General features: G+C 34.6%; 2 protein-coding genes across 3 annotated transcripts; one reads left to right on the forward strand and one right to left on the reverse strand.

Moving 5' to 3' along the window:
• The first annotated feature begins 372 nt into the window (after positions 1–372).
• Positions 373–897, forward strand: LOC133297774 (agamous-like MADS-box protein AGL29). Its single transcript, XM_061496968.1, has one exon. The coding sequence runs from the start codon at positions 373–375 to the stop codon at positions 895–897; it is 525 nt and encodes a 174-aa protein (XP_061352952.1).
• A 9,667-nt stretch (positions 898–10,564) lies between these two features.
• On the reverse strand, positions 10,565–19,274 carry LOC133297781 (E3 ubiquitin-protein ligase AIRP2-like). 2 transcript variants are annotated; one of them, XM_061496977.1, is made up of 6 exons: positions 19,232–19,274; positions 12,423–12,477; positions 11,856–12,018; positions 11,626–11,692; positions 11,233–11,473; positions 10,565–11,121 (listed from the first exon to the last, which is right to left on the reverse strand). In XM_061496977.1, exons 1-6 carry the CDS (start codon positions 19,272–19,274, stop codon positions 10,911–10,913), a joined length of 780 nt encoding a protein of 259 aa, XP_061352961.1. In that variant the 3' UTR covers positions 10,565–10,910. The 2 variants fall into 2 exon arrangements, with proteins under 2 accessions (XP_061352961.1, XP_061352960.1); XM_061496976.1 differs by lacking the exon at positions 19,232–19,274 and having other exon boundaries at positions 10,570–11,121; positions 12,423–12,765.
• Positions 19,275–20,277: the final 1,003 nt, after the last annotated feature.

A 20,277-nucleotide genomic window follows, 5' to 3' on the forward strand; every position in this document is an offset into this window, starting at 1 on the left:
GAGGAGTCGGTGTTGTGCCCAAACAGTAACAAACCCTTTCGATATTTCCAATGATATCTAGTCCCATTGAATCTAGGCTTATTGTTTTCCGATAAATCTTAAAATGTTAGTACCATTGAATTAAAAAAAAAAAAAAAAAGCCAAAAAATATTCATAAGAGCAAATTTTGTAAAATTGGAAATACATTGAAGCATATCCATATCATTGAAAACAATGTCCATAACTGAAAACAATAGGAGATTGTAAATTCAATATTAGAAACAATGAATCTCTTTTGAGTGTATCTATATAATAAGGGAGTGGGGGATAGCACATAGTCCATCTTTTTCTAATCTTTTGCTTCTCTTTTAGTAATTACTCAGTGAAGGAATAATGGGTCGTCGAAAAATTGAGATTACGATGGTGAAGGACACCAACACGAGGCAAGTCACATTCTCAAAGCGTCGAACAGGTCTATTCAAGAAAGCAAATGAGTTATCCATTTTATGTGGGGCTGAAGTTGCTATTGTTGTATTCTCCCCTGGGAATAAGCCTTACTCATTTGGGCACCCAAGTGTTGATGCTATTGCAGCCAAGTTTCTTCAACAAGAGCCCAAATCAAATGATGCACAAGAAAACCCTCTTCCGAAGTTGCTAAACCAACAACTTGCAGAGGTGATGGACATGGTTCGTGAGGATGAAAAAAAGGGTGAGGTCTTTAATGAGGCCCTAAATCAATACAAAGTGGCCCAACACTCTCAACTTGAAGATTTGCATAGTTCTCTTGTTGAGTTCAAGTATGATGTAAACAAGCGTCTTAGTGAAATTGAAGCATCAGAATCTATGCTACTCCTTGGACAACAACCTGTAGAGGGAATAAAAAACCATGTTGCTAAAAAGAAAAGAAGAAAAATGTGATGTCTTTTTTAGTATACAAATTGTATTTACATCTTACGTTTAAGTATTTGTTAATCTTGAGCTGTGTTGCCCTTATTCCTCTTAAATAGAAGGGAGAGAAAATAGTATCAGTGATGAATAGACTATTTTATTGTTGTTTTGAATTTCAGAAATTCAGGAGAAAATCAAAATAAACTATTTTTTAGTAGAAATTGAAAATATCATGACAAATATTAATTCTATTATTTGCACGCAAAAGTTTTCACATCATTGTTATATTGATTAATGATATCTCCTTAGTGACACTAACTCGGTAATCCAATTGCTCTTGTCTCTCCTAAATAGTGTGAATGAAGATAAAATAACAGAAGTGCCCTTGAAACCTTATTGCCCTTGTCACTCTTAGATAATCATAAAGAGTTTTATTATATTGAGTTTCAGACATTTACGAAAATAAAAAAAAAGTTAGTAGAAATTACAAATATTATCATAAATACTTCTCTTGATACAAATAATTCTATTATTTGTATTCAAAAAAATTTACATCATTATTATATCGGTTAATGATATTGTATTATTTACACTAATTCCTTTCATATAAAATGAGAAGTGAATAAAATATTTTATTGTGTTGAAAAGTCTAGTAAAATATCGACCTGAGAGATGCTATGTGTACATAAAAAAAATGTTGGTATAGTGAATTAAGCAAGAATAAATAAGAATAAATCAAATAAGAAAAGCAACATGTGTCAGCATAAAAAAAACATTGATCAATATGAAAAATAAGTAATAAGAAATACAAAATATAATAGCCTAAAATTCAAGTAAACAAAATATAATTTATCAAGATAATGCTAAAATAATTTAAAATATAATTAATTAAGGATAATACTAATAAGATTAATCAAGTTTGATGCGAGAAATTTAAGAAGGACATATGTCAAGTAAGCCAAGAAATTAGGCACTCTAAAAAATGTATATTTTAATTTAATATATATAAGTGAATTGTCGATTAATTATTTTAAATACGATACCCAAATTTGACAATATTCTCATTATGAATAGATATTTTAAAAGGAGTAAATAATAAACAAGAAATTCAAACGTTATGTTTTGGACAATATTGAAAAAATGTTAAAAAAATAAATAAAAAAAGATATGTGTTATTTTTATTTTTTATAATGAAACCATATATATGATATAAGAATAAGAGGGAGTATATTAAGAAGGGATTTCGAAATGTCATGTAACAGGAATCAATTTCATTTTCCTGCACAGACAACATTGGTGGGTCCCATTGCTTTTAAAAAAAATCAAAAATCAAAATATTTGCTACACAGTTTTCGATGTCTCTATAGCATGATCCAATGAATTTGCTGTAACATAACAATTACAAATCCCTATTAAGAAATGATTTTACTCTAAAAAAGAGAGAACTCTATATTATTAAATAAGATGAATTTATGTACCAAAAGAAGAAGAAGATGAATTTGGAGAATTTTATTCATTCAGGAATATTATTAACAAAGAATATTGCATATTTCTTAACAGTCATTTATAAGTGCTTTTAAGATATATTTTATAAATATAGATATGTTGATCTCCATCATCAATTCTCACTTTGCTGTTAATGGTGGGAATAGAATAGAGGTTGATTCGTTTTACTTTAGTTTGAAAAGTGAAGAATCTACCATAAGATAGGCCAAACCAAGTTGGAGTTTTAAGTGGTCTTAGCCTCACTGTAAATGGACTGACTTGTTAACCTGATGCTCAACCCCTTCTTTAGCTTCGGCGGCAAAATCTCATCTCCTACTAAGATTCCAAGTCCAAATTATGAGGCAGAAGACATTAACCAATTTGAATTCATACTTGGAAGGGATGTTGGAATTAATTTAAATTAATTATTTTTATGAATAAGAAATTTGATTTGAAACGATGTGTCATTTTATCGATGAACGATGTGTCGTTTTATCGATGAACAGATATGTTGTTTCATCCTTGAATAAATGTGTCTTTTCAACGTGACCCAACAGTTTCTATAAATAGATAAACAATTTAGAATTTTAGAGAGAAGTTTAGTTTTTTCTTCTTTGATTTGCATTCCATTATATTAGTGCAGTTGATAAGGCATTTGTTGAGTTTAATAATGCTATTTTATGTAGACGTGCCTTTACAAGAATAGAGATAATTCGTTCTATCCCGAGAGACAATTATCCATAAATCTTGAGCACCATAGAGAGGACAATATTGTCTTAAGGAGACAGTTTCTAACACTAAGCTCGAATTTTTTCTTATTACTTTCACATATTTTCGTACTATACTCTTTAATTTTAAGTTATTGCATGTTTCGATTTCTTATGTGTATTTTATGAAACTATATGCATTGTGAAAGTGATTTCTCTAACACAGATTATCTCCTCTCTCTCGATGATTTATTTTATAAAAAACCAATTCAATCCAAAAATTTAAACTATTAAATAAGGACCTCTTTAATGATTTAAATTGTAATATAACATTATCATTATCTTTTCTAACAAGGGACACACCCGTTTAAACGGTTTAATTTATTTTCGTTCAAGGTTCCGTTTATTTTATTTTTTCACTCCATTAAAGAGTTAGGATTTTATTTTATTTTTTTATTGAAGTCACATTGTGTCCAGAGCTAACTCATGTTGTCAAGGTTTATACGTTTAATTCAGGGGTTAAAAATAAATCAAATTTCTACTCTTACTTTTCAATTGACCTGCAAAATGAGTTGTCTAAAAACAGTTTAGCCTGCAGGCCAAAGCTTTTATTATCCAGCTCTAGTGTATTATATTTATTACTTCATGAATAATTATTTATTCTCTTTTGCCCATACCTTCACAGCTGAACCACTTTCCTCCATCGTCAAATTTTCCCGAAAGACCTAAACATTCAAATGACACAATGGAGTAGGGTAGTGACAGCCAAAAAAAAACTGTCCTAGCTCGAAACATAGGCATGTTTGTTCAAAAATAAACACAACGGTTGTCTCGATGACAAATAACAATACTAATTACTAAGATCAAGAGAGTCACAGCATGTCAAATATATTAAAATAAACTCCACGGAACGCGCTCTACGGCTGGTATGGGCCATCATATAACACTCATTTTGGAGAAATAGTTCAAATTGAGGCCATAAAATTAGAGAGCAAGTTAATATTAGATGTCTAGATGTCAACATCACTTGTTAAAATAGTCGAAGCTATCAGTCCTTAAATGAAATAATTAATTATGGTTATGGGGAAGGAACAAAAATGGCAGGTGTTTGGGTTTGTGTATCCACAAAAATAACGGGTAGGTGATTTTACCCCCAGGTTAGGTGAAAGAAATTGTAAAAAATCGCATTGTGATTACGAAAATATAAGTCTAGATTCATTGTCACTTTTTACTCTCTCCAAAGAAGCCAAACTAGGAGTCAATTGGTGATGCTGTACAAACATTAAGGGATGGTAGGAGAATTTTTTTTAAAATTATGAGAAAGTGATTTACTTACGTTTTGTTGGGCTTCCTCCTTCAATGCTAAGCTCAAGTCTATTGAGGGGTTTCCTAAAAATCCTAACTCTAGTTCTCACCTCCTCTATATATTCATTAGTTGAGGGTGGAGACTAGGTCAGATTTTGAGAGAACAAATTTTGAGAGAAAAATTATTTGATTAATTGAGTAAAGCTTTATGCTTTGCATTTGAGGGATCTCTAGAGAGAGTTTGAGTGAAACATCTCTAGGGTAGTTTGATTATCACCATTGTTGGAGAGGTTGAGTTAACCACCACATTGGTGTATTTGATTCGTTGTAACCATTATTTTCATAGTGGATTTTTGATCTGGACTAGGTCCTGTGGGTTTTTACTTCTTCATTGGAGAAGGTTTTCCTACGTTAAATCTGGTTGTGTTCTTCTTCTCTCTCTCCTGTTTTCGTTTTGATTTTTCCGCTGCGCTGCATGACCTGGTGAAGTTCAGGCCGAGGTATTGCCGAGATCCGAAATCAGGATCTTGTTGATTGACTTCCGCACAAAGGCCCCTGAGCCGATCTGAGGGAACCGAGTTCCCAACAGTGGTATCAGAGCCCGAGTTCGACGGGTTCTGAGGGAGACGAGATGGAGACCAGTGGCATAACTCATGATGGAGATATGTTCAAGTTGACCGCAGACAACTTCACTTATTGGAGACCGATGATGGAAGATCATCTCTACTGCAAAGATCTGCATGAGCCCATTATCCTTGATGAGAGACCGGCAGGCAAAACTGATAAGGAGTGGGAGATCCTGAGTCGGAAGACGGTAGCCACGATCAGGAAATATATTGATAAAAGCTTATTTGAACACGTGTCCGAATTCACGAACGCGTATGAGTTGTGGACGATGCTAGAGTCCATGATTCAGAAGAAGACTCCCAGGAACAAAGCACACCTGGTTCGCCGACTTGTTAAGCTTGAATACAAGGACGACATGAGCATGATTGAACACCTGAACACCTACAAAGGTATTGTGAATCAGCTGTCAAAGGCTGATATGAAAATCGATGAAGAATTGCAGGCATTGCTGCTGTTGAGCTCGCTGCCAGAAAGCTGGGATACTCTGGTGGTGACCCTGAATAACTCGACTCCAGATGGAAAATTGAAGATGGATGTCGTGACAGACAGCCTCCTGGGCGAAGAATCCAGGAGAAGAGAACGAGGTACTTTGAGTACGTCTGAGGCCAACGTTGCTGAGAACAAAGGGAAATCTGACTCCCGCGGTAGAAGCAAAAGCCGAGGTAGAGGTCGTGATAGACGAGATAAGTCCAGAGGTCGGTCAAAGCCGAAATACGAGTTGAAGTGCTTTTACAGTGGAAAGACAGGCCATAAGAAGCCAGACTGTTGGACCCTGCAAAATGATGAGAAGAACGTCTCTGTGAAGCCGGATCAGATTATTCCCAAGAAGAGGGAAGACAAGAGCACCACTGCGGTGGCTGCAAACCCTGATGCCAATATATTCCTCCTAGGTGAGGATAATTATTTGAATGTTGCATATGATGACTGCACCTGGATTGTTGACTCCGGTGCCTCCTTGCACGTTACTCAACACAAAGGTTTTTTCTCCTCTTACCGAGGTGGTGATTTTGGAGTCGTGAAGATGGGAAATCAAGTGACCAGCAAGATTGTTGGTGTCAGTGATGTAACTCTGACCACGGATGTCGGGTGCCGACTTGTGTTGAAGGATGTGAGGCATGTTCCTGACATGCGTTTGAACCTAATCTCGGTAGGCAAACTTGATGATGCCGGGTTAGTGAACTACTTCGGCAGTGTTAGATGGAAGCTGGCCAAGGGAAGCTTGGTCGTGGCCCGAGGTAAGAAGGAAGGCTCCTTGTACGTGATGCAAGGAAAGATCAATGGCGGAGAAGCCAATTCTGTCCGAGATGAATCTAGCTTGGAGCTATGGCACAAGCGCCTCGGCCACATGAGCGAGAAAGGGCTCCAGATCCTGAACAAGAAAGGATTACTGACCGGGTTGAAAGGCCAAGCGTTGGAGAGTTGCACGCATTGCCTAGCTGGAAAGCAGCACCGAGTTTCTTTTGTGAGACCGGATCAACCTAGATGACGCAAGTATATTCTTGACCTCGTCCATACTGATGTCTGCTCCATGTCGGAAAGATCCCTTGGAGGAGCTCAGTACTTTGTTTCATTTATAGATGACCATTCCCGCAAAGTGTGGGTGTATTTGTTGAAGTCTAAAGACCAGGTATTCCAATCCTTTAAAGAATTTCATGCTATGGTTGAAAGGGAGACTGGAAAGAAATTGAAGGTGGTCCGATCTGATAAGGGTGGTGAGTATTGTGGCCCATTTGATGCATACTGCAGAGCGGCCGGGATTCGACTTGAGAAGACGCCCCAAAGACACCTCAGCTGAATGGACTGGCTGAGCGGATGAACAGAACTATTGAAGAGAAGGTCCGAAGCTTGTTATCCAATGCCGGATTGCCGAAATCATTCTGGGGAGAAGCCGTCAAAACAGTTGTTGACTTGATCAACCTCTCACCATCACGGCCACTTGAAGGAGAAATTCTAGAAGAAGTCTGGACAGGTCGGAAAGCGTCCTACAGTCAATTGAAGGTGTTTGGATGCCGAGCTTTCGTGCATATCCCTAAAGATGAAAGGGCCAAACTCGATGCGAAGACAAAAGAATGCATCTATCTTGGTTCGCCGAGATGTGAGTTCGGGTTCCGACTTTGGGATCCAATCAATATGAAGATCGTGAGAAGCCGAGATGTGATCTTGCATGAGCATGAGAACATTCATGACATCTCGAAGCCCAAAGTTCGGGTTACTGTCAGACGTGAAGAACCCATCCCTCCTGTCCGAGCTGAAGCAGGGGGAGAAAATGAAGAAGATGATGATCAGCAACAAGCTGAAGATGACCAAGACATTGAGGTCCGAGTTGATGATGAGATCCAGGATGAGAATGATGAATCGGGTTCTCAAGCTGAAGAACAGCCGAGATATCCAACTCAAGAAAGAAGACCCTCTACAAGATACCCATCTGATGAATACACCGTTGTTGCTGAAGACGGTGAGCCTCAGAGTTATGATGAGGCTGTGACGTGCTCAGAGAAAGAAGAATGGAAAAAGGCAATGCAAGACGAGATGAAGTCTCTGCACAAGAATCAGACTTATGAGCTGACCGAGTTGCCAAAAGGAAGACGAGCTCTGAAAAACAAATGGGTCTACAAGATTAAGAATGAAGAGAACGGGCAAAAGCCGAGATACAAAGCCCGGATTTTAGTGAAAGGCTGCAATCAGAAGAAAGAAGTTGATTTTGAGGAGATTTTTTCTCCTGTTGTGAAAATGACCTCGGTCCGAACCGTGTTAGCCATGGCGGCTTCGATGGACCTCGAGGTAGAACAAATGGACGTGAAGACGGCATTTCTTCACGGTGATTTAGAAGAATAAATATATATGGAGCAACCTGAAGGATTCCAAGCTCCAGACCAAGAAGACTTGGTATGTCGGTTGAAAAAGAGCCTCTATGGCTTGAAGCAAGCACCTCGGCAGTGGTACAAGAAGTTTGAATCATTTATGACTGATCATAAGTTTGAAAAGACAGATGCCGACCACTGCGTATTTGTGAAGAGGTATGAGGCCGGAGACTTTCTGATCTTGTTGTTATATGTTGACGACATGTTTATTGTAGGGAAAGACAAATCGAGGATAGTCGCCCTGAAAAAGGCATTGAGCTCGTCCTTCGCAATGAAGGACCTCGGCCCTGCAAAGCAGATTCTCGGAATAAAGATTATCTGAGATAGACAGAAGAAGCTACTGTGGCTGAGTCAAGAGAAATATATTGAGAAGATTCTGAAGAGATTCAGCATGGACAAAGCCAAAACAGTGAGCACCCCCCTAGCCGGACACATAAAGCTGAACAGAAAGCAATGTCCGAGATCTGAAGAAGACAAAAATGAGATGATGAAGGTCCCTTACCAATCCGCCGTCGGAAGCTTGATGTATGCAATGGTTTGCACTAGACCCGACTTGGCGTATGCTGTTGGAATGGTAAGCCAGTATTTGTCAAACCCCGGCAAAGAGCACTGGGAAGCAGTGAAGTGGATCTTCAAGTACCTCCGAGGTACAACCGACTTATGTCTCTGTTTTGGAGAAGGCAAAGCCGAGTTGCAAGGCTACTCGGATTCTGATTTAGGGGGAGACGCCGACTCGAGGAAGTCGATTACAGGATATTTGATGAGATTTGCCGGAGGAGCTGTCTCTTGGAAATCAAGACTTAAGAAATGTGTTGCACTATCTACAACTGAGGCTGAGTACATTGCCGCTACTGAGGCAAGCAAAGAAATGCTGTGGATGAAGAGGTTCCTCATGGAACTCGGCCATGATCAAGACAAGTATGAGCTGGGTTGTGACAATCAAAGCGCAATCCATCTTGCGAAGAATTGGACCTATCACTCCCGCACTACGCATATTGATGTGAGGTATCACTGGATCCGGGATGTGGTGGAAGGTGGAGAGCTCGAACTCGTCAAGGTGCACACTGACCAAAATTGGTCCGACATGATGACAAAGCCGGTTCCAGCAAGAAAATTTGAAGACTGCTGTGAAGGAGCTGGGTTGATGCTGAAGCCGACGCATTGAAGTCGGAGGGGGAGATTTGTTGGGCTTCCTCCTTCAATGCTAAGCCCAAGTCCATTGAGGGGTTTCCTAAAAACCCTAACCCTAGTTCTCACCTCCCCTATATATTCATTAGTTGAGGGTGGAGGCTAGGTCAGATTTTGAGAGAACAAATTTTGAGAGAAAAATTATTTGATTGTTTGAGTAAAACTTTATGCTTTGCATTTGAGAGATCTCTAGAGAGAGTTTGAGTGAAACATCTCTAGGGTAGTTTGATTATCACCATTGTTGGAGAGGTTGAGTTAACCACCACATTGGTGTATTTGATTCGTTGTAACCATTATTTTCATAGTGGATTTTTGATCTGGACTAGGTCCCGTGGGTTTTTACTTCTTCATTGGAGAAGGTTTTCTCACGTTAAATCTGGTTGTGTTCTTCTTCTCTCTCTCTCTCTCCTGTTTTCGTTTTGATTTTTCCGCTGCGCTGCATGACCTGGTGAAGTTTAGGCCGAGGTATTGCCAAGATCCGAAATCAGTATCTTGTTGATTGACTTCCGCACAAAGGCCCCTGAGCCGATCTGAGGGAACCGAGTTCCCAAAACGTTTGACACGAGAATTATAAACTTTTTTTTAGGGAAAGTTGGATTCTCGGAATTCATGTTTATGAAGAAATTTTTTATCTTAAAATACCATCAAATGGATGGTATTTTGAGAATATCATGTGATGAAAATATTTGATACTTTTTTTGAGACATAATTAACCTCAATCCATATTTCCAATAATATTTTACAAGCAATCAAACATAGCATCAAAAAATTAATCCAATATTTTCGTGAATATTTTAACCTACCAAACAACTTTTTAGTAATATTCCTGATAAATTTACCTTTTCACTTACTAAACAATTTTTTATTAACATTCGTGATAAACTTACTTTTTCACCATATTTCCAAGAATTGTGATTTTCAGATAATTGTTTTTTTTCTCTACCAAATACTCCCTTAATATATTTAAAAGGGGAAAATTATATTATCATGTTATATGAAATAGTTATCTCATATCATACTTTACATCGAATAACATCATTCCCTTTTTTTTTTTTTTTTAAGTTAGTGCACTCCATTTCATTTGTGTCACTAGGAGATAGAAGATAAAACTTCTCTTCTATTGAATGTGAAAAGTAATCTCCTTTAAAAATATAGACTCTGTTTGTCTACACAATCAAATTTATCTTCGAATTTGTGCAGCTTAGATTAACACGAAAATGTGTACATATATATAATTATCATAATTACATATAAGTCAATGATTCTGCAGATTAGTTGTTTTTTTTTATTTTTCTTGCGGTTGTGCAAACTTGTAGCATTTCCAAAATGTTACTTATACACTGTTTTCTATCTATTAATTAACAAAGTTTAACGAAGTAATAATCTGTTAATATAACCTGAAAACAAGTTATAATAGTCCGTTAATCAATGTATATACCTTGTTACTTAATAATTCAGTTATCATTAACCAGTATAAAAATGATACACACATTTTGATGTGCAAATAAAATAACTGTTCCCATGGATTTATACTGTCAGTATCATTCTTCTCAAGAAGTAACATCCAGGTAGACTTAGGATAATATATATGGATCCTTATATCTGAATTAGTTTCTTAGAAAACTTCAGCTACTAGAACTCAAACAAGGGCTTCTAAGTTAATTGTAATAGTACTCTATATTGTCTAAAATGGAGATAGATATATGACAGACCAACAGGGTTCTTATTCTGAGCTAAAATTCCATAAATTCATCTTAGCATAGCTGTGGACTGTGGTTGACATGATCAGAGATATTTCTTACCAGACTCTATTCACACTTGCAGTCCGAAATTCCCTATCTGTACATTTTTCTCCTTATTTAGTAAAAAATCAAATCAGATATTCATAATACATTAAGAAAAGTGCATCTGGGTGATCTTTAGGTAGGCTGTTGATATAAAGATAGAAACGTAACAAGTCCTCCTTGGAAACTGTTTCAGCATCAACAACATCTTCATTACAAGTGAGAACCCATAGATCCTCAGAATTAACTCTCCTTAAGCTACCACGGCAAAAAGGACAAGACTCTGACCGTGTATTCCTGCATATTGGAAAGATCAAAATTAAAGTGTTACAAAAGATAAACCAAGTTGCACATGTAGTAGAGTAAGGTTACTAAATGGGCATTATATATAATGTGATTACTGATTACCACTTGCGGTAGCATTTAATACACATGGCATGACAGCAATTAGGCAAAACTATTTTGGTGCATGGCTCTAAGCATATTCCACATTCATCTTCTCTCTCCAAATCGACATTGAATATTTTCCCATCTCCTTCAATCATCTTCTGACCATAACTTGAACCTTCTAAGCCAGAGTGACCTTTCTTACAAATCTCCAACTTCTCCAAGCTACCATGAAGCCGCTGGAGAGATGGTAGTATAACGGCTAAAGTTCAAATTTTCACCGCAAAAAACAGTGAGAAACATTCTGTAATAAAGGCAGCCACAAAATGAACAAACTTTTTTTTTTTCTTTTGTGGGGAGGTTAAATAACTAAAATAAAAAAGGTTCTTTTTTAAAGTCAAAAGATTCACGCACCATAAAAGTCCCGGATGGTTGCCTTTCTTCCATGAGAAGTCATGTTTGATCTACCATCATTGTGTACCTTTGGTAAAATAAGAGAGCAACAACAACAATAATAGAAAAACAAGTATCAATTAAAAGCATTGGCAAAAACAGTAAAAAGGACAAAACCAATTTGCTTGAATTAACAGCTTATTACAAGAATTAGAGATATGGAAGACCTATCCATCCATCCAGTAACTCACCTTGTATACAACTATGTGGAAGAGGTCGAGATATCTGTGAAGAAAGCATGTACAAGAACAATCCATCCACTGAAGCAACAATAGAAAGAGAGGAGCCAAGTGATTGTAAACCAATTTCATTTGGAGAAGAGTCCCACCCTTGGCTCTGGGAATTGCAGCAGCCCTATAGAGCAAAAGACCCGGTATTGAAATTCAGAGAGGGCACACCACAACAGAAAGCAAATAAGAAAAGAAAAGAAAAAGTAATACATAGTCCCAAATTAAAGAATCTAACAATCAAATTAATCACCAAATTCCAGTTTCTGACTCACAAATTCAATAAAGATGAATAAAAGTCCCTACTTTAACTTCCACTAGAAAACAATCAAAGATGATCAATCTCAACCAGTAGCAGACAGATACTTATCAAGAAAGCCTTTAATCAAGTCAAAACTCGTTCTTTACAAAGAACACCCTTTTTTTTTTCATCGTTCTCAATTTTCGTAATAATAAAATAATAAAAAATACATATAAGAAGAAAGGAAAAAAAAAAAAAAAAGTGAAGGGGTGAAGAAAAAGGAAACTGACAAAGCATTGGCATGCTGTATATCAGCCTCCAGAAGTTTGAGGGAATCTTGATAAGGTAACCGAGAAAGCTGGTATGGCATCATCTCCATCTTCCTCCCTCTGTCTTCAACGCAGAAAAAAATAAAAAGGGTCAGAAAGAGAAGAGAAAAACTCTTCACTTCCCAACTCGTGTCTCAGTATCTTATGGTTTTTGTGGGTTTGGAAGGCTAATCTTAATCCAATCGATGAGGATGAGGAAAAAAGGGAAAGGGCCTTGCTTTTTTGTTTTGGTCGTTTGTTCAAACTTTGCAGCTTCTTGTCTTTGTTGTGGTGTTGGGTGAGGTTAGAGAAGGAATAATAGAGAAAAATATTGAATGCTGAACGACGATGATGTCTTGTTATGTATGTTGCGTTTCGGTCTTTTTTATGACTATGTGGAATAATGAGTCATATGAGATGATGAGGCCGAGACGAGTGACGAGACAACACGATAACTACGGTTTTTTGGAAATTAATTTAAGAGTAAATATTTTTTTTTTGTCTCCACAAATTTCACAATACTCGCTTTAGTTCCCTAATAAATAAAAAGACTATTCGTGATCCATAAAAAATTTAAAATAGACTCATTTAGTTAAAATTGTGATCCCTTACAAATTCAAAAAAAATTCATATTAATTTCTCAAAAAAACTAAAATGAGTCCATTTTAAAATTTTGTAAGAACCAAAAATAACTTTTTTATTTATTAGGTACTAAAGTGATAGTCGAACAATTTATTGAGAATCGAAAAAAATGTATTTACTCTTAATTTAAGGCTGCTCTTTTAGTTGTTGCTTTCTCTCTCCTCGTCATATAATATTGTGGCTATTGCTAATGTAGTAAGGTATTAGTAGGTTTCCTTGTCCCTAAAAAAAAAGGGGGCATTTCCCTTATAAACTTTGTTTTAGATCATTGTCTTATCATAGATTCCTGGCATTGAATTTATCAAAATAAAAATAAAAATGTACAATGAATGTGTCTTGACTTAATCAATAATATTTTAGAATCTTCTACAATTTAAAAAAAATAAAAAAAATAAATATATATATATATATATATATATATATATATGGGTGGGTATTTTCTTTAAAAAAAAGTACTGTTTAACACGAAACAATTACTAGCAACGGAATTTCTAATGAATGCATCTCGTATTACAAATTTACTCAGATATTCAAATCTCTATCGTAATTGGATTTATATAAAATTAGGTTGATATTAATTTAATTCTTGAAAAACAAGTATTATTAATTTAGTTTTAAAAGATGGAGAACGACATTAATTTAATTATTTTAAAAATTATTATCAATATAGTATTCAAATATAATATCGGTTAAATTATTTAATTATTAAAAAAATTATTAATTTAGTTTCTCAATTTAATCTATTAATTTCAGGATTTATGTATAAAAAGATTACTTTAATGTTATAATTTGAGAGGTTAAAAATGATGTTGCTTTTTTAAATGATTAAAGTAATTGACCTAATTTTTTTAAAGAATCAAAATAAACATTTATTTTACTTGAATTCAGTTACTTATATTTTTTTTCAAAGGTGTGACTTTGCTTTGATATTACTGCTACTTACGCTCCAAGTTATAATTAATAGTAGAAGTACAACAACTTTATTTCTTTTAAAATTTTCAAAAGCACTTATAGCTTCATACTAAACTACGTCATTACAAGAGTCATAGGCAGCCATGTTAAATCCACAAAATTCAAATGGTGAGGATTCCTACATAAAAGCTTACATTTCCGACTCATTAAAAAATCAAATGCATTTGTATTAAAAAAATAATATCAAATCAAATGCATACGAAATCTCTTAGGGAGCGTTTGATTGAGGAAATTTTTATTGAATACTAGAAAAATGGTAAGAAAGTGAGATAAAGTGAGATAGATAGAAAAATGTTAAAAAAATAGTTAGGAAAAAAACGTTACTAAGAAAATTAGGTAACTTTTAAGAAATGTATGTTTGGTTTGAGGTAATATATAGTGAAAAATTTGAGTGAACAGTGAGATTACCCAGCTTTTTAACAAAAACCCACCTCCCAAAACACTTTCTCAACAGTAAATAAACCTATCATTCCGTTCCAATTTCTAAAAACTCATCCAAATTGGATGAATAGCTTTCTCACTAAATACCCTAAACCAAACATCTCATTTCAAGAATCCTTACATTTGCATAAGTTTCTTCTAAAAAGCTGCAAGCCAAACACCTCCTTAGCAATTTCATTTGTCCTATCCTTATTGCTTTCTCTCTCCCCATCATATCATATCGTGTTGGGGCTGCCGCTAAGGTAATAAGGTATTATATAAATAATTATTTTAATTTAATGTGAGTTATATTATTAATTTTATATTTTTCTAATGAAAAAAATTATACTTAATATAAATTTTAGACTTATCATTCTTATTACATATTTAATTATCAACGGATTAATTTAAAGTTAATGGTTAAAAAAAATATATCATTAATTTTAAATTAATTCAATAATAACCAAACAAATTGTAAGAGAAATAAGCCTGGTGATAAATATCGCTCTTCCTTCTTTACTGTATATCTTTCTACACGAGATTATGAGTTTGAAAAATAGATGACACACAGATCCATCTAATTGTAATAAGAAAATCTATAACTTTAATTATTTATTCATAAAATAAGATGGTGACAATTGAAGTCATTATCACTTCATCCTAATATCATATAAAAAATTGTTTTAATTCAAAAACTTAAATTAATTATTTTAATTTTCAAAAAAATATTATTATTTTATATTTCTTTATCAATTAATAGAGTTCTTGTTAAAAAATGGAAGAAGAACACTAGTTGGTTTTGTTATCATGATTGCCAAAATAAGAAGTATTCTTTATAGAATTTGTTTTGGATTATTGTCTTATCATAATTCCTAGCATAATTTAGACACACACACATTGGATTAGTTGTTTTTTAGCATATTGCTAACGGGAGGGATTAGTTGTTTTTTAGCATATTGCTAACGGGAGAGGGAATTAAACCTGCCTCTACTTTTTTATTGGAGTCAAACTATCAGTAATCTATTTCTCAAGTAGCACACTTTTTTGTTGTTGTTATATTTCACTCAGTTGATCGTTTTGTGATTAATTTGATTCGGAATGGATTTCGAGATTTAAGTTTTATATTCTTTTCAAAGACAGTATTGTAGAGGATCAAACACATACTCTCATCCCACTTATCTACTATCATTTAATCCCATATAGCACATTAGATGAAGATTTAAAGTATTATAAAAGTCCATTAAATATTTTCCAAAGTTGAATGAGTTTTTGCAAATGAGTTGAATTTGAAGAAATATTAGACATTTTTTTTCAAAGTTATTTATCTTATCCTGATTTCCTTGTGTGAGTCAGATATGGGTGGGTGCTCAACAGAAAACAATGTCATCACTACCTGTTTGAGGAAAATTATTGAATACTTTAGACCAACTGACATTAATTATTATAAACATTATTATTCTCCTTATACTTTTATAATGATTAGGGGCTCAGATATTCACAATCCATTAAAACACGATCAAATCTACCTATGAAGGTTTTGGATCACAAATACTCTACAATATTATTCATGGCGTTTTCAAGCCAACATCTATGTTGTCAATCAACCCTATCACAGATTGTTCTAGCTATAGATTATGGGAATTGATGCGGATTTATCAGTCTTGTTTCAATTTATTCTCCGTAGCCACCATGTCAATTTTTAGTTTTAACCTATTAAAAATAAAATGGTGCATGTAATGTAACTATGTAAGGCTTCACTGGGCTGACTCAATCTAACAACCCAACACAAGAGATGAAAACATGGGCTGCGTTAGGCCATCAAGTTGTGTCGGGCCAGGCCTTTCCGATTCGGTGAATTTGCAATTCTTGGATTGTGCTCCGTGTTGCAATTTTATTTCACACAATCTCAAATTTTAATTGTCAAGTGCATTTGATAAAGCACATGTATTACTTTTTTTTTTTTTTTGAGTTACCCAACTCTAATTATCTCTTTGAGACGAGTTGGCTCCCTCCGGTATCCCCACGAGCTTCGACTCTTTGAGCCGGCTATGAGACTAATCTGGAGTGCGGGGGAACAGTGATGGCTAAAGGTTCAGCCCCCTCCCCAAGAATGCATTCAGCGGGAATTGAACACATATTCAACCCCACTAACTCAGCGCCAAGTTACCAACTGAGCTGCACCCATTGGGTAGCACATGTATTACTTCTTTTGGATCATAAACCCCCCCAAGACAAATGATATATCCTTATATCTAAAAAAAAGGAAATCCTTTTCCATTCTAGTTTACAATTACAAGATTAAAAAAAAAAAAAAAAACTTCACTCGAGTAACTAACCAAATATGGACGTAGAAGATTATAATTTCATTGTTATAACATTCATAGGTACATTGTCATTGGAGGTGGCTGAACGACCTCCCCCTCCATCAATCCGCTATAAAATGAATCAATTTGCCTTGCTCTGCATCAATCCGTCAAAATAACGAACCAACTCACCTCACTTCGTTTGACAGATGGGACAGGTCGGCTTGTCGAACCGAGTCTTTTTTGCCAGCTCTAATTGTCACTAGTCAATAACACACTATACAAAATACTGTTATAACATAAAAAATATATATTTTGACATGAGTTTTACTACTAAGTAAATAAATGAATACAAGGGCATGCGATCAACCATTAGACCGTGTATGTGGTCCCGTTTAGTGCCATTATTTATATACTCGTAAACCAGAATATGTTGATATTCTACTTCTCAATATCCAATGAAAGGAACCAAATTTCTGTGATGAATTCTTGGTAGGAGGGATACCTACATTTGTAAATCTACAATCAAAAGAATTAAAAATAAAGATTTTCTTATATTATTGTAATTCCTTTTAGCTTTTAAAGTAGGTATTATGCAGTTAGACATAAGTGAGAATCAAGAAGGTTGCATAGTGATACGTCTCCAAAAATAGACTTAACACTTTTAATTGCTGACTTTAAATTGAAGAAAAATGTGAATTGAAATCTTTATGTGTAATGTAAGCCATGGTAATATGATTTTAGTGTGTTATTTTGGTACAGGACTGATGGGTTGAATAATATGATTTGCTACCATTTATTTTTTCACTTAAATTTAATTTTCTGGTATTATCTGTCTTATATCCAAATATTGTAACTACAGAAGTTTGTTGGTTTCTGTTGTTTTTTTTTTTTTTTTGTGTTTTGCTATTTTATTTGTTGGTAGGCGTGCTGATACATGACTACTGATTGTGTTTGATACATATTTGTTGTGTTTTCAGTAATTGTTATTTTGAATCTTGGATTTCCATTGTTTGTTGTTCTTTTCTGATAAGTGTCTGCTGATTAAGTCCTCTGCTTAATTTAGCTAGTTTAGGTTTAGATTTTTTTTTTAGTTACAAAAAGGGAGTGCATGAGTGCAACTCCCCACCCCGATACTTAGACTCATGCATCCCTTTATTATTTGTGACACATGTATTTGCGTATTTGTGTGATTATTATTTGATTACAAATTGCACAACAATATTGACTCAAGAAAATTAACCTCGAGCTATGAAGTTCACATTAAACTGATAGCATTGGAGGTGGATCTTGCAGATCCAATCACTAAGAGTTTGCTTGAATTTGTGTTCGAGAAGCATGTTACTTCTTTGGGTCTTAGGAGAATCCCAGACTTGCATTAAGCGAGTAGAAGATATTGTGTTCATTGTGCTCTTGGAGTAAGACAATGAAATAATGTAATCATTTTTTGAATTTTACAAATGAGGTTTTGTTCATTGTTTTGTGCACACAATTTATAAACATTAAGGTCCAGATCAATTGTGGAATATATGATCATTTGTATGTTCATGGAGGACATGATCATAGGTTCACACGATTGATGAATTGGTTCACAACTATTAAATAAAGTTGGACACATTATTTTGGCTGCAATGTTTTATAAAATAGTTTTGTCATAATCATTGTAAAATATTGGTGTGAATTAACATATACATTCACATTGAAAGGATCAATGAGAGATTTGATTAAGGTTATTTTTCTGTCATAAGGTATCAAATATTCAATTAATTATAGTTATGTGATTGCTCTTAATCTTGAGTTTATTTTAAATAGGTAATCAAATAGTTTTCATTCTTTGATTTACCAACATGTGAGACTCGATCTATTGACGACTAATAACTTGGTATTTTGGGAGTGAGATTATTTGTGTATCGGTATTTATGAGATAAACAATGTTAAATTTGTAGGATATGTCCCTTGATATGTTTCAGTACTTGGATATTGAAGACACTGGCCAGTGCATGTAATCCATTAGAGAAACTATCATAGTCAAGGGAAAAAATAATTGATTGAGTAACAGAAAACTCATCATTCAATTATTGACATTCTACAAAGGGACAATGCATATTCTTGTTATAAATGTGTTATTAATCTTGGAATTCAAGTTCGGACTTTTAGTAGAGTATCACCAAATTAGATAATTATTTGTTGATTATTAGAAGACTTGATTAATAAAAAATGGTAGATCCCTAGGCTAGCTTGAGACAAGGGATTATGTGATTTTCAATTAATGATGACTTGTAGGTTACATGATCTTGGGTTTTGAACCTCAAGTTTCTACCCAAAAGAGCAAGTGGGAGAATGTTGGATTTGTGCTCTTTTATTTAAGCCCAATTGGGCTAAAAGTATGAGAAGAGCTTAAGAAGCCTAGAGCCCAAAAGAGCTTAGGGCTAGGGAATTTTTTGGTACCCATATAAATACTATCACTCAAGTCATTAACCTCTATCTCATTGAACATGAGAGGTAAGCTAAGATCTGAAAAATGTGCTCACACACTTTTCCTTCTTCCTCGAAGGATAATTTGGAAGGTTTGCCAAAAAACATAGAGATCTGTTCGTGCTGTAACACAGAGGACACCGATTTGTGGAGCATCATCATCTATGATGTGCACTATAAGAAATAATCGTAAACGGTAATGATCTATTCCATTCCAAATCGCAATAGTGTAAACCTCTTGCAAATCCAATTGAGACTACAATTATTACCTCAACCCATTGGTTGTTAATTAGTTATACAAATTAATACATGATATGTATTGCACAAATTGACTTTTTAACAATTTATTGAGATACTGTTCTTTCTCTCTCTTTCTCTATTTTCAAACTCCAATTTTAATAAACTATGTCTGTGTTTAACCCGTACTCACTTTGTGCAAATATTTTAATCCAAACCAAATTTGTCAATAGAGCAGAACCGAAAGGAAGATTATGTTTAACAGAAGGAGTTCTTCACTTCTTAGGAAAGACCCAATAATAGTTCTGTGCATGTTGGATCTTAATTAGGTCCATTAGTACACCACTTTTTCAGGCGAAAAAGTAAATGGCTCAAATAATAAGTGATTGGATCACAGTGCTTCAGTAAACACAAAACAGCCTACATACTAGTACATACTAAACTTGTTACACAACACAACCCCACCCTACGGATATAACATATGCTTTATGGCACAACACAAGTGCCACAAAAATATGTGACAAAAGCAAGTAGCTCAAATTAATGATTAGATTTAGACACCAAGCAGATTCTCTCAATTCAAGTCGCTTATTGCATTATTCAGCATATTCTTTCAGTTACTGACAGAATAGTTAAACCTTCACAATGAGAACTAAACATAAAAAAATATAAAAAATACAGGTAAAGAGCAACTGATGAAGCATCATATATAGAGGGAGAATAAGACATAAACATTTTGTTAACTTTGCATTAAACTAATAAAAAGTTATACTCCACTTAGCAGAAGT

The sequence above is a fragment of the Gastrolobium bilobum genome, unplaced genomic scaffold, assembly GCF_033153095.1.
Source record: "Gastrolobium bilobum isolate Gb01-03AN ecotype WA unplaced genomic scaffold, APGP_CSIRO_Gbil_v1 utg53966, whole genome shotgun sequence".
Lineage (NCBI taxonomy): Eukaryota > Viridiplantae > Streptophyta > Magnoliopsida > Fabales > Fabaceae > Gastrolobium > Gastrolobium bilobum.

Coding starts and splice junctions, on each gene's coding strand:
- LOC133297781 (XM_061496977.1), bottom strand. CDS start 19,274: ATGTTCAATGAGATAGAGGTTAATGACTTGAGTGATAGTATTT. Junction 11,693..11,855: donor TCCACATAGTTGTATACAAG/GTGAGTTACTGG, acceptor ATTTTACCAAAG/GTACACAATGATGGTAGATC. Junction 11,122..11,232: donor ATTAAATGCTACCGCAAGTG/GTAATCAGTAAT, acceptor TCCAATATGCAG/GAATACACGGTCAGAGTCTT.
- LOC133297774 (XM_061496968.1), top strand. CDS start 373: ATGGGTCGTCGAAAAATTGAGATTACGATGGTGAAGGACACCAACACG.